Source organism: Gekko japonicus, unplaced genomic scaffold (assembly GCF_001447785.1).
Source record: "Gekko japonicus isolate JY-2015 unplaced genomic scaffold, Gekko_japonicus_V1.1 scaffold195, whole genome shotgun sequence".
In the NCBI taxonomy this organism is placed as follows: domain Eukaryota; kingdom Metazoa; phylum Chordata; class Lepidosauria; order Squamata; family Gekkonidae; genus Gekko; species Gekko japonicus.
In genome coordinates, this window is record NW_015163099.1 from 211,476 (window position 1) to 226,338 (window position 14,863).

A 14,863-nucleotide genomic window follows, 5' to 3' on the forward strand; every position below is an offset into this window, starting at 1 on the left:
AAATTATATTATATAATTTTATTTTATATAATATTATAGTATTTTTCTGTCTGTATTTTACTAGGCAGAGCCACTATTTTTTAAGTTTAATTTATTTTAATATTTAAAAAACATGGGGAAAGAAATCTTAAAGGCCTTCCTTACTTTCCCTGTTCCTTTCCCACAATTAGACAGTGATTTTCAAAGCCCCTTTCAGGTTATTGATTATTGTTTCAGAAATAAATCTAAATGTATGACACAATCATTTTTATAAGTAAAACATAGGTCATTAAAATGGCTTACTCTGATGTGTCCTTACAAAGCTGGAAGAGATTTGTGAATGGCTGTGTATATGTGCTATGAAAGTGGTGTGCATACACTTTCTCAGAATTATTTTATTTTACTTCATACTAGTGGATCTAGCAGAGATAGCAAGCAGTCATTAATAAGCAGCTTGACCTGTCCTAGCTACTGAGATAGATATATAGAGACGGGACATATGGATGGCTAAGGTTATCTATTGTTTCTTGATGCATGAGATGAATACACAAGCCACATTGCAACTATTTTTGAAAAAAGTTTAGATGTGCTATAGCCCTTTCAGAAGAAGACTGGCCTGTTCTCATTTGTACATTCTATTCTTGGACAAGATATGGTGGCATCACAAGGTGTTATTGGATGAAACTGACTATTATATGGTTTTCGATGTTGTACTGAAACTGCCATGATTTGCTCTCCACATATTTTACCTCAACCCATTAGCCCTGCCCCATAGCCATTTCCTTTCTATTTCTTGAAAGCTCCGACCACACACAGCTCATTGTATTTGCCCGCTCCCTCTCCGCAGCAGCCTCCTGCCTTCCCTCCCTCGCACCAGTTGCTTGTGGGCCAGATAAGAGCCCTGGACAGGCTGGTTCTGGCCTGCAGGCCACATGTTTGACACCTCTACTCTAGTCTGTCCTTTTGAGGTTAAATAATCCAGTCAGCAGTAGCAGACCAACTCCAGGTGTTTTTGGATAACTTCTGAATCCTTTTCAGACTGGTTTCAGGCTGGGCTATGGGACAGAGATGGCTCTGATGGATGTTGCTGATGACTTCATTCTGAATCGACACGATTCTTTGTTGCTCTTTCTGTATCTATCTGCCTTTGTTAGAGTAGTTTATGCCATCCTTATTGAGGCATCTGGAGGTGGAAGTAGGTATCAGAGGATATTCTTTGGACTGGTTTATATCATTCCTCAAGGATTGTACTCAAAGGGTTGTCTTCAGAAACCAGCAGTCTTCAGAGTGGGAGTTGTGTGTTGCCACAGGGTGCAATCTTCTCCCCGATGTTTTCAACCTCTTTGTAAAACCTTTAGGAGAAATCATTTGTAGCTTTGGAATTAAATGTCACCAGTAGGCTGATGACACCAGCTCTATATCTCTCTATCCAAATCGCCTGCGTATGGACCATGGTGATGAGGTGAGGCAAAGGGACAGGGACTTGGACTGTAGTTCTGTATATAGTTTGTACTGTCGGTTGCTGTTAAATATGCTCCTACTATGTAATTTCTGCATTGTTTAACATGTCACGTTTAAATGCTTATGCTTCCTCTTCAGCTCTGTTTCAGTTTTCTGCTTGTTTTTAGATTTCTGCAATCCAAACCCTATTGCATTGCTTTTGGATGTCCCATCCTGTTTTTTTTTACTGACTTACACTGTGTAATCTGCCGTCAGTCTCAGTGAGAAAGGGGGATTATAAACAATTTAATCTCACAGTAGGATGACAAAACCTTATCTATGCAACCTAACTTTCTGACTAACTGAAGATTAACCTACTGAAATTGTGTGTTACGCTGACCGTGACGGCATGACATCTTGTCCTGATTTTAATGCTGATCATTCTACTAAGCATTTTATTGTTCTGATTTTATTGTAATTACGGTTTAGCAAATAATTTTAGTGTATTCTTTTTATCTCTAAGACACTCTGGGGGCATTTGTGCTGAAAACCAAGGTATCAATGCTTTAATAAATACATTAAAAGTTACTTTTATAGATAGCAAATTCTTCTCAAATACTCTTAAACCTGCAGGAATATACCTTATTCTCCAGACAAATTCAGATCAAAATGCAGAATGTAAATATTGTAAATAAAAACTGAATTGTTAATTATTAATAATTAATTATTAACCAGGCCTGCATAATTTGTCATCCTCTAGCTGACAACAAACTATGGCAGGGCCTTAAAGAGATGGGAGTACCAGACCACCTCACATATCTCTTGAGAAACCTGTATAAGGGCCAAGAAGCGACAGTTAGAACCGGATATGGAACAACTGATTGGTTCAGCATAGGAAAAGGAGTACGACAAGGATGTATATTGTCACCTTGCTTATTTAATATATATGCAGAGTACATCATGCGAAATGCTGGCCTGGATGAATCACAAGCCGGAATTAAGATTGCTGGGTCCCAGATTAGAGTCCGCGCACTTAACCACTACACCAAACAGGACTGGTAGCCAGAGCCTGGCATGATAGGTCAAAAGTTATTCAGGTCAGGGAGTCATCATTAAATCAAACAAAGGTAATGTGGCAATGTCAGTGTGGGGAGAGAGTAATTAATTATGTCAGTGGTGTGTATTCCAGTATAAATTCTGGCTACTGAATTTTAGTTTAGAGAACTTGATTCTTGAAAGCCTTTCTTCCCAATGGGGACCAAAATCAACTTACATTATTCTCCTTTCCTCCATTTTCCCACATTTTTTTAAAAAAAATATACCATTATCTGCACGTGAAGGGCATGTATAGAAGCATTCTTAGTGGGTCCTTGAAATCTCTTTTTGGGGAGCGTTGCCGAAGTCTGGAACAGATCATTTTCAGCAGTGCTGTAATTTTGTGGGAGTTGGGACTAGCTTTTGGTGGCTATTAAGTTGAATTTTCCTATATAGTATGGCTTCAATTGCCATGACTTCCCTCCTCCCACTACTGAGACTCTGACAGAGACATACACAGGCAAACTTTTGTTCTTGGGAGAATTAAACCCATGTAATTTTTAAACTGATTTCAGATTTTTTTTTCTGCAAACAACAAAAATCTCCTTTGTCTCAGCATGGGCCCAATCCATGGATTTAAGTATCTGCAGATCTGCCCACACTTGAGAAATAAATATATAGATATAGCTGACTGTATTTGGAAAGTGTTCTCCACTCGTTTATACTTTGAACACCTGACAGAGCAACTGGATATGAACACTCTTGGAAGACTAATTCATTAAATATTTTATTGCATATAAGAAGCATTTCATAGCCTCCAAATAATACAATTATGAGTGAAATTAATTTTCATCTACTAAACCAGCACTTGTGTTTAGAACAAATGCATTACATCAGTGAAACAAAGCAAAAATAATTTTGGTGAAAATATTAACCTGTTCATCTCGAAAACACATCTGATGTGTGCAATAACAGGAGTAAATGGTCTAAATGGGAATAAATACCCTGCTTCCAAAACCCATCTGCTGTTAACTGCTGTAGGAAATCTTTTCCAAAGCTTACAATAAAAAGAACAGCTATTCTAGAGATGAGCAATACAGTTATTACTCATAATGTTTTGATTTGCTAATGGGAATCTGGTACAGAGCTGTTATATTCACCAGCTGCCATCCACCTCAGGCAGAACTGAGCTTGCCCTTGCATATGCACAGTCCGTACCATATGCTATAAATGCCTTGCTCTGACCAAAGACAGAAAGAGACAGAAATAATTCAAGCTTACATTTTCATGCTTGTCTATAAAATGGATGCTACAAATACAGATAAAAGCTTAAGTATGAGACTATCACTATCATGATCCTTAGTACTACAGAAAGCCGCAGGAATATTATATGGGGGAAAATCATATTATTAAAATGTTTTTTACTTATTCCCTTGAAATCCTTAACATAAAGATATTAATTTCAAAATCTTTTGCTGTCCCTGAGATTCAACTCCATTAGTAAACAGTGCCATAAGGTTAAAAATTCCATATGCTCATCCAGAAGTTGCTCTTCCATTGATACTATACCAAACATCACATGCTAAGCACTGGAAGTAAACCAAGGACCTCTCACAAATTTTCAGACCACATCATAAAATAAAGACAACATTGACTGGGGTCCTTAATTATTATTGGCTCCTAAATCCAGACTAGAATTTTTGTAGTGATAACAAAATTTCTTGCTCTGCCTCTCTCAAACTTTCATAACTTTTATATAATAAAAAATAATATTCAGGATATGATATTCAAAGTCTACTGATGTCAATGGCTGTTCTTTTCAATAACAAACTGGAAAATAAGCATAATTGTGGTGCATTAACCCATAATTTGAAATATATGCCAACTGTTGAAGTTCAGCCTCATTTATCAAAATGGCTTCAAACAGTCAACACACTTACAAAGTAACTTTGTTTTCTGACATGTTGCTTGCTTATAGAAAGCTCGCAACAAACCAGCACTGATGATCACCAGTAGTCAACAGTTACTGAAAAGCAGTGTTAAGGGGTTTCAAAATGAAAGATGAACTGGATGAAGACATGCTAAAATGGAGAGAATGATGGTTACTTACCAACAGGGCGAGCTGAAGACATTACAATGGTGTGGTGAGAACATGAAGAAATTAAAAGGGAAAAAAAGAAATTGTCAGAAGGCTTGATGTGTAATGTTATGCGTAACTGTGGATATACTCAGTAGAATACTACATTAACATGTCAGTTTGAAGTAGATGCTCATTTCCATTATTTAAGATGGAGTTATTGGAATTGCAGTTGTTGAAGGCAAGGACCTGTATAGCATTTGAAAAAGCTGTCCAGAACCAGTCAGCTGAACATTTTTGAGAGATTCATGTCCCATCAGCAAATGTCATTGCTAATGCTTGATTGAAGTAAGTAGCTTCACATTAGGACAAACTTCTAAACCTTGATGAATACATCATCTAGCGCTACAGACTGGCAAATGTGAATCCAATAAAACCGATACATTGCTGTCTGATTTAAATACCAACTGAGTTTTACCAGGACCAGCCCGATTGCAGTTCAGGTTAGAGAAATGCCCAAGGCACCATTTTTCCTTAACCAGTTATGGACACAACAGCTCATAGCACATTTGTTCCTCATCTCTGACAGTGCTGATGAAAATATAACAAGGAACATCCAATGACCATAAGGATTTACAACCAGAATCTCCCAAAGTGTTGCTTAGATAACTTGAATTTCTCTTAAAAATGTGCAATGATCGACAGGTTATTTCTACCTCAGACTGATACTGAGATCGAAGGCAGTTGCTGCAACAAGTGATTTCATTCTGGCAGCAGTCTTTCATTATGTTAGAATTGTTGAGTTGGGGGATGAGGGCTGTCATCCCTGTTTTGACTCAACATTTGTTATGGAAGAACTCAAGGGTAAACAGTAAATTTACAGAAGGATGGAAGAAATGAAGCAGGCCAAATTTTAGTAGTAGAATTCGGAAACAGAACTACTGCAACATTACAATTTAATTTTGTCAGATTTGGAGACCAGTATTTCCTTCCTTTCCCCAACACCATGTATTGTAACAAATCTATTACCTAGTTTTCAGACAATATGAATTCTACTTACTGTAATTAATTGCCTGACTAGTGCGCTATCCTTTTTAGTATAATCAACATAGTTACAAGTTTTGATTATAGCACCTACTTCTACACACTACAAAAGAAGTGCCTACTATTGTTATTTATTATTATAATTTAAACATTAACCCTGCTTCTTATTCTAAGCTCTAGAGGTGGCTTTTCTGCTACTGAAGTACCTTTTTTGAAACAAAAAACTGATGCCATATAAACAGCAGTTAAAGATCATTTTAAAATTAAAAAAAACTTTGTAGATTGATCTTCATTATGGGATTCCATCCAAGTAATCATGAATTAATTATGAATTAATTTTGCAGGTGAATGAAATTAGTGGGGATGTAATGCAGAGTGGTTTTAGGTAGGTTTTTGTAAGAATATAATTTTATGTGATAACATTGGGTGCATTATGATGATCTAATTAAGATTAGCATGTTGGTTACCTTATTATATAAGTTATGGTACTTATGTTAGAGACTAGAGAGGTAGTTAACAAGAATTATTAAAGTAAAATGTAGGATTTGGTAGGTGACTGTCTATGCTGAATACATCATGTTTGGGTTTTTTTTCAAAATTAGAAAGAATGATTATAATTGATTTAAATAGTAAATATGGAGGGGATGATTTAATAGATAACTTATTTTTGTTATGTGGAGCTTTAGCAGAAAGTAGATATGTCAGTTGATAACTATCTTTATTAGAACAACTCTGGGTGATGCAATGTAAATTTTGTGTATGAGATTAGAGTGAATCTATAATTCATTTAGGTACCAGCAAATTGTTGTGTTGAGAAATTAGTTGTGGGGTGGATCTATGTTTGTTGTTGTCTTATATGTATGTATGTTATTAAGCATAAAAACCTAATAAATATTTTTTTTAAAACCCAAGATAATTCTAAAAGAACCACGATTCTAAAGTATCCTTTATCTATTTGAACACAGATCCTGATATTTCAGAAACATTATCTTATAAATAAAGCAGATACTGATGTTGCCCATTTTAATATCACATATCTAGGATAATACGGCTTATGGTATTAATGAATGCTATTTTTTCAATTTGAAATTACCCAAATAAATTCAGCTGAATATTCCTTCTTCAGTTCATATCAAAAAGTGAACTCACGTGGTCAATGGCAGGAAAGGTAAAGATGAAGTTCTGGCTGGCTTAACTTGGTTTGCTAAATGACATAAAATCATAATTGAAAAAACCTCAGCTGGTCATATATTCCTATCGCCAAGAGGTCTCTAAATGAACACACAGACTGATTCTGTTCATGTCTGCAAGGAAGATCTATGGACTTACTCCAAAATAAATATGCACAGGATTGCAGCCTTTATGGCACAGGCAGTACAGTGAACATGACACACGAACAATTATATTTTAAAACAGATTGAGAATTATGGTGTCAAACCTTGCTTTGCTTTGCTCAGTTTGCCATGTTTTCTGGGGGGAGGGACATTCCTGAGGAGAGGGGAGTGACTGCTGTGTGAGTGGGAATCTTTTGCTTGTAGAAGCAGGAACTTTTCCAGAGGAATGTCCTTGAGACTTTCGGTGCCAGCTTTTGCTTGTAGATAACAGAACCATATATTTTCCAATCAGGATGGCAACAGCAGGGCTAGATGACTGTGAGGTGCGATTGGGGGACAGGGAAAAGGGGCTATGTTTGAATTAGCTATATCTGGCCAGATGCACGCCAAAATCGCCAGTTCTAACACAGTACTGTTCTACTCTGTATCTTGCATATATCTCAATAAACATAGCACTGCCACAGAGAGTGTTGTTAAGAGTAACTTGGCCAGGAGTCTAGCAGTATTGAAAAACTGTTATGGCCTTAATTTCCTATTGACCTTAGTGGAACAAGAGAGGAAATGCTATCATTGTACATCTCCTTAGGCTACAATAAATTACTTAAACACATTACTTTTCTCAGGTTTTGACTCCATGGTAAATTTGTTTTGAGGTGAGGGGGTTCCAATGCCTGAAGAAAGATTTTTTAAATAATCAGTGTGTGAATACCCAGGTTTATCCTTCACTCCCCAATGCTTTGTTAGGGAATGGAGTTGTGTATGAAGTTTAGGAGTTAAGAAAGCCAGGGATCCTTTTCTATGTTTTCCGTTAGGGATGCATGTAAGGAGTTTGCCACATTGCTGAGTATTTAAGAGAGTGGAAGTGAGCGTGGAACAGGGTGGATGTGGAGTGTCAAGAGGAAAACAAACCAGGATTAAGCCAAGGTACCACATTCATGCATAATATGAAACCATAGTCCACACTAACTGAGATTAATAAACAGTCTGCATATTCTGGTTTGAGACCTTGGTCTGAGCTATCTGAATTAACCATAGTTATTGGAGTGATATGAGCTCCTACTGTTAACTACAGGTTTAATTTAATTTAACCATGGTTTTACACTATGTCTGAACCACTGCTTGCTTACAGGCAAAGGATATCCAACCTGATGGCAGCAACTAGAAGCAATGTCTCTTATGCTGATAGACACTTTCCTATAATAATTAACTCCAACAAAACTGCAATTTTACAGATTATTAGCTAAGGCAGGGAGCGTTTGATGGCTTTGTAGAAAGTTTAGGGGAAAGTTCTAGATTTTTAAAACTTCAATCACTGTGAGGAACTGAGGCCTATACTACAGTTCAGTGACAGTACTACTTTAACATAAAATGCTTTGACCCACTGAAAGCAACTAACATAAGACTGCAAACCTATGTATATTTACTTACAAGAGACTCTCTTCTCAAGTAAAAAGGCAAAAAATTAGATTTGTGTATATAACTGTTGTCATGACTGTCATTTTAATAAAGGGCATGACTTTTGTTTGAATCTTAAAAATAAAGTCTATATAACTTCCCCTTGTGACCTTTGACTTTAAATTTTATATTTCCAGGTTTTTCTAATTTTCTTTCATATCTCAGATGTTTTACATATATATTTAATATAGAGACTTTTTTGTATTGAATAAATACTATGCCTATGGCTAGTTAAATTAGAAAGCTAAGGGGGAAAGATAATGAGAAGTCTTCTTTCATGTAGGAAAATCAATTAAATTATATACTTTCCTTTTCCACCCTAATTTGCTCAAGTTCAAGCTCCAGTGAGTTCAACAGATCCCTCCCTGCCCCCTTTGTTCTAGTCACTACTCATATCAGCATGCTAAGCTTTAGTGGAAGTAATTTTTTATTGTCTGTACAATCTGTACAATAGATAATGTTATGAAGGAACCTGAAGTGTGCAGTCTAATATTTCTATTTTTTAAAGAAAAATAATACTATTTTTAAAAATAAGGGACAATGTAGTATTGCTTTTCTCACAAAACAGAAATCTAGTCTCATCAAAAACAAGTAACAAGACATTCCTTGGGAATTTATATTATATAATCTCTGCAGTATCACAACAATATTTCAGTAGCTGGATTACTAGAAAATAGCTCTTTCTTTTGTTATCATTGGAAAGCTCTCCCCTCCTTATGCAACTAGGTTCGTTTCTACCTCCCCCTCCAAATTCAGAAAATCAAACTGAACTGTGTCCATGCATTAAATGGATGGAAACGAAAGTCAGCATCTTGAATCAGTTGACCCTCGCTCTAATAAAACAATCCATAGGAAAATCTACAACAGCTAATCCATAGAGTCTTTGATCATCTGATTTAACGTGTATGGTAGAGAAAAAGCAATGATTAAGGTAAATTTTTTTCATTAACTTTTCATATCTCTACTGAGTCTTCAGCCTGCACTGCTAAATTACGAAATACTGCCTTTTCGACTCCAGTGTAAATCCAATGAATCCACCGGCATGTGTGTTATACGTATTATACATTTATACATATATCTATACCAGTGCTCCCCAATGTAGTGCCCATGACACCTTTTCTGGGGCCCACCAAGTGTTTTTAGAAACTGGGCAGGGCCAGTTAGGGCTTTTCCTCAGTGAGCTTTCTGGCTGTGAGATTTTTAAAATGTTGCTCTGGCAAGAGCTACCATCACAGTACAAGGATTTTCATTGTATGACTGAAGGTAAACTGCAGCAGCCATTTTGTGGTTGGCTTTGCTGCGGCAGCCATTTTATGTCTGTGCCCAACATGCTATGTCAGAATTCTAAAGATGCCCGCAGGCTCAAAAAGGTTGGGGACCCCTGATCTATATGTACATATATGAGGCATCCTATAAATATTTTCATCATGGTGTCACAATCATTCTTTTGCCATTGTATGGCTGATATTTTCAGTCACATTAAGTAGACGAGGGCCTCTATATGCATTATGGGTTCAGACTCCTGGCCTTTCACAATATTAATTTCTTCTGTAGGGAAATAATAACAGCTCCAACTGGATTCATACGTTAGAATATTTAAAGAGCTAGAATATTTAAAGAATGTAATGTCTGGTTTTCAAAAACAGAAGGACTTTTGCTCTAAAAAGAAACTGGTGAACCAAGATTTTAAAGGAAATATTTATTTAAATCAAAATAATCTTTGAACACCAGGAAGATATATGATTAGCATATATGATCAACATATGGTCACCAAATACCCAATTGTCCTTCATCATTTGTTTTCTCTTACGCCTGTCTTTAACCCACTCTGATACCAACTGCCCTCTCTCTGTCACTATCATGGAAAAGATATATTACTGACTCCCCTTCTACCATCAGAACTCTTCCCCTTAAAATAAAAGAATTTCCTCCTTCCTCCATTCTACTATTTTCAAATGATATAGGTAGAATCTGCAATTAAATTCCTACAATCACTATCTCTCGTCTACATTCTAGAGCTAAACTTGATAAATGAATATTGGTTTTAGAATAATTACACCAATATTAAATTTTACAGGCATGGGATTTCTATACCATCACTCATTGGAAGAGCACAGGCTTTGCATGTACATGGTCCCATGTTCAAACCTTAGCATCTGCTATTAAAGGATCTCTGATACATTAGAGAATCCTTGGTTCAAAGCCTTAAAGAGATACTTCTGGGTCCCAACATCAATGTTTGTTATATGGGAAGAGTGATTTCAGTACTTCAGCCTTATATTTTAGGTTGCACAGAAACATACAAGTTGTCTATCTTTACCAGGCACTTTTTCAGTCAACTAATGTTGGTATAATAAACCTGGTTTTTAAAGAAAACTCTATTCAAAAAGCTGGTTTTAATACAATTTAAAAACTCAACATTTCTGATTATTTGAACAGATTTTTTCACTACAAAATCACCCCCCCCCCGAAAATAGGAATAAGATCTGTTAACTGTAAGCTCACTCAAATACTTTAACACTCACCTCTGACTGTAAGAGTAGCAGAAGCTTCAACTTTTCCAACTCTGTTCTCAGCGATGCATGTATATGTCCCTTCATCTGTGCTCATAGCCTTTTTAATACGCAAGGTGTAGTCATCTTTGATGTCGTACCTACATTTCAAAAAAGAAGACAAAGATGAAAAGAGGTGGCTTAATTTCTCACCTGGAATATGCCAGGCTTATTCTATTTTAGATACATCTCTGGAAGACAATTTATTATGTGGAATTAGATAATTCCACTGAACATTAATCTTCATGACACTTTTATTGCTCTATGCATTACTTTAAAACTTTACAGCCATAAAATTAGTATTGCTATGTGCATGTGATATCAGGGCTTTTTATTAATAATACCAGTCACTTTGCCCTTGATCTAGAATACTGTGATAAAATAGATGTAACATGCATCAGTTATCAATAAATGACATCCCAGATTTACCCAGGTTGTAACTACTTGAAGTATACATTTTGCTTCTACTGTTCTGGAAAATGTCTTTAAAATATTTGATCTCCATATTAGTTTCTTAACAAAGATTGCAGAACTCTTCACAGTCATGGAGAGAGAGAGAGAGAGAGAGAGAGAGAGAGAGAGAGAGAGAGAGAGAGAGAGATATTCATGAAATATTCCAAAGAGCTCAAGATAAATGGGGGGTATTCATAGGGTTGCCATGTCTGGGTTGGAAAATACCTGGAGACTTTGGGGGTGGATCTGGGAGAGGGCAGGGTTTGGGGAGGGGCCTCAGCACGGTACAATGCCATAGAGTCCACCATTAAAAGCAGCCATTTTTTCCCAGGGGAACTGATCTCTGTCAGCTGGGGATCAGTTGTAAAAGCAGGTGGTCTCCAGGCCCCACCTGGAGGCTGGCAACCCTAATTATTCAGGTCAGGGCTATTACCAGCCTGCAAATGTATGATTAGAGCACTTCTTGTAGAACAGAATGATATACGAGGGAGACCATAAGAGTAGTGGAGGAGCAGAAATTTCTTCCACTCCTAGTTCCCATTTCCCACCCTTTGTCCCATTTCCTTTCTCACTGGCTCTGCCTTCCCCACTCCATGACTATTTCTCCCCCCCCCCCGATGACCTTTCAATTTCATAATAAAGTAAATGACTACCAAAATCTCACACGATTACCTCATGAGATGTGGGCAGCTACTTTGGATCACCTAGTTTTGCAAGATCACCACTGTTTTAAATTATTGTATGTTTAGCTCCTCCTTTTTTTAAGTTTAAGGTTTTTCTCCAAACGTGGAAGTTTCACTCCATTTGCAGAAACATGGGGGATCCTAGATTTGAGTCCAGGAGCACCTTGGAGATCAACAAGATTTTCGGGGTATGAGCTTCTGAAAGTCAAAGTTCTCTTCTGACAAAGGGAGCTCTGAGTTTCAAAAGCTTGTACCCCAAAAATCTTGTTGGGCCTAAGGTGCTACTGGACTTTGATCTAGATATTCTACTACCAACACAGCGACCCTCTGAAACTATCTTCATGGTCTAGTTTATCTCTAATAGCCTTTACATGTGTTTCCTGCAGTAAAGATACAAAGTGTGAAGGAAACATATATGCTACTAGAGACAAACATCAATGACTGCCCACAGGTCCTGCCATGTGTTGTGTGCCATGTTTGGAAATATTTACATCCCTTCCATACTTTGCATACTAGCAGAAACAGTGGAGTACCGAATATGATACATGACATCTAAAGAGGCTCTGTAGTGGTGGTGGAAAGTGCTGTCAAATCACAGCCGACTTATGGAGACCCCGTGAGGTTTTTAAGGCAAGAGACATTCAGAAGTGGTTTGCCATGGCCCACCTCTCCATCACGGCCCTCTCTAACTTGGAGTAAAAAGCATAAAAAAAACCTGCTGAATCAGATACTGCATGTGAAACAAACTGGTTCATTATGATACCTTAATGAGAACCTCATTTATTTATACACTCAAGTCTATTTTTTGGTAATTATTCAAAAACTAATTATTTAAAATACATCAATTAAAACAACTACAGTAATACTCAGTTATCAGGTACCCTATAGCCAGGCCTGAAAGCCCAGCTATACCAAAAGGTCTTAATTAGGTGCACTTTCACTGAATCAAGAAGTTCCTGATGCCCTGGGGGACTTGGAGAGGATGTGCATGCAAGCACTAATAGGAAGGATGTCCTTAGGCATTAGGCAAGAAATCATACGATATCCAATTAGTAATTCTTACTACCCTGCACATGCATCTGACAGTAATCTTAAAAAGTCTCTTTTGTTTTGTAACACTTAACAACCTCTTGATCTCCTAAACTAAACAGTTAAAGTCCTTTAATCTGTGTTCCTAAAATAAGTTCCATTCATATGAGGATTTCAGGACTTGTTCGCATGGTCAGCCAAGCAGAAACCTTGTAGACACAGCAGGGAATGAATAAGCCTTTTACTAAATATAACTTTTAATAAAGGCAGTACTCCTCCACTTGTGAATTCTTGATTTGCCTATTCCTGGGCCAGATCATCAGGACTCATAACACTACTTTGCATGCGTAGGCTCACATTTCATCTTAGTCAACTGTATGACCTTCCATCAGCTGAACTGATAATGAGCAAACAAGCACAGATGCACAGTAAATATGGCATGGTATAAATCCAATCTCCTCCTCCTCCTCCTCCTTCCTCCTCATCTTCATCATCTGCTCATTCTCTATGAATGCCTTTTTGGCTCCTTTATCAGCATTACAACGAAACACATGCTGAGAAATCCCCTTATACCTTGCAACATGTAGTTCCTACCCCATATAGACACATGTGGTTTCAGGTTGAGAAAGGCCTGTTCTACCAGCTGACGGGACTCACATTGCCTCTTATAATTTTGGAGAACCAGGTTTGTTTTAAACTACAAACCTTTCCCTCAGTTACTGGGTGTTCTTAAGGTAACAAGTATATATAAATGGGTTCGCTGCTGTGAGGTAAGTTTTCTGGTGTGGAAGAAGAAGAAGAAGACGAAGAAGAAGAAGAGGAGGAGGAGGAGGAGGAGGAGATTGGATTTATACCTTGCCCTTTACTACCCAAAGGAGTTTCAGAGCGGCTTACAAACTCCTTTCCCTTCCCCTCCCCACAACAGACACCCTGTGAGGTAGGTGGGGCTGAGACGGCTCTGACAGAAACTGCTCTTTTTCAAGAACAGCTCTTATCAGAACTATGGCTTGCCCAAGGTCATCTTCAAGTCCAGTGCCCATACCACTCCAGCTGACTTTCAACCTTGGACTCATCTAGCACAAGTGATAGGTAGGAGAAGCACAAACCATTTTTACCACCCCATTCACTCTCCTCTGCAGTCCAACTTGGATGTGGTGGTGATGAATCACAGAATCATAAAGTTGGAAAGGACCTCCAGGGTCATCTAATCCAACCCCCTGCACAATACAGGAAATTCACAAATACCTCCCCCTCCACACCCACAGTGACCGCTGTTCCACGCCCAGAAGATGACAAAAAAACCCTCCAGGATTGCTTCCTGATACCAACGTGGCAATCAGCATTTTCCTGGGCGTGTAAAAAAGGGCCACAAGAACTAAGCACTGAGGCAATCCTTCCTGCTCCCCCTCTCATGATCTGCCTAAGTTCACAGAATCCACATTGCTGTCAGATGTCCATATAGCCACCGTTTGAAAACCTCCAAAGAAGGAGAGCCCACCACTTCCTGAGGAAGCCTGTTCCACTGAGGAACTTCTCTAATTGTCAGGAAGTTCTTCATAATCCTTAGCCAAAAACTCTTTTGATTTAATTTCAACCCGTTGGTTCTGGTCCAACATTCTGGGGCAACAGAAAACAACTCCACACCATCCTCTAGATGACAGCCCTTCAAGTACTTGAAGATGGTTATCATATCACCTCTCAGTTGTCTCCTGTCCAGACTAAACATACACAGCTCCTTCAACCTTTCCTCATAAGACTTGGTCTCCAGACCCCTCACCAGAG

At 37.8% G+C, this 14,863-nt stretch overlaps 1 protein-coding gene across 1 annotated transcript in view; it reads right to left on the reverse strand.

Moving 5' to 3' along the window:
- Window positions 1-14,863, reverse strand: part of ROBO2 (roundabout guidance receptor 2) — a 714,921-nt gene that overhangs the window by 188,623 nt on the left and 511,435 nt on the right. The window contains exons 6-7 of the mRNA XM_015406679.1: window positions 10,890-11,017; window positions 4,565-4,576 (exon numbers count right to left, since the gene is read on the reverse strand). Of these exons, the coding sequence (XP_015262165.1) occupies window positions 4,565-4,576; window positions 10,890-11,017 (140 nt within the window). The remainder of the gene's footprint in view (window positions 1-4,564; window positions 4,577-10,889; window positions 11,018-14,863) is intronic.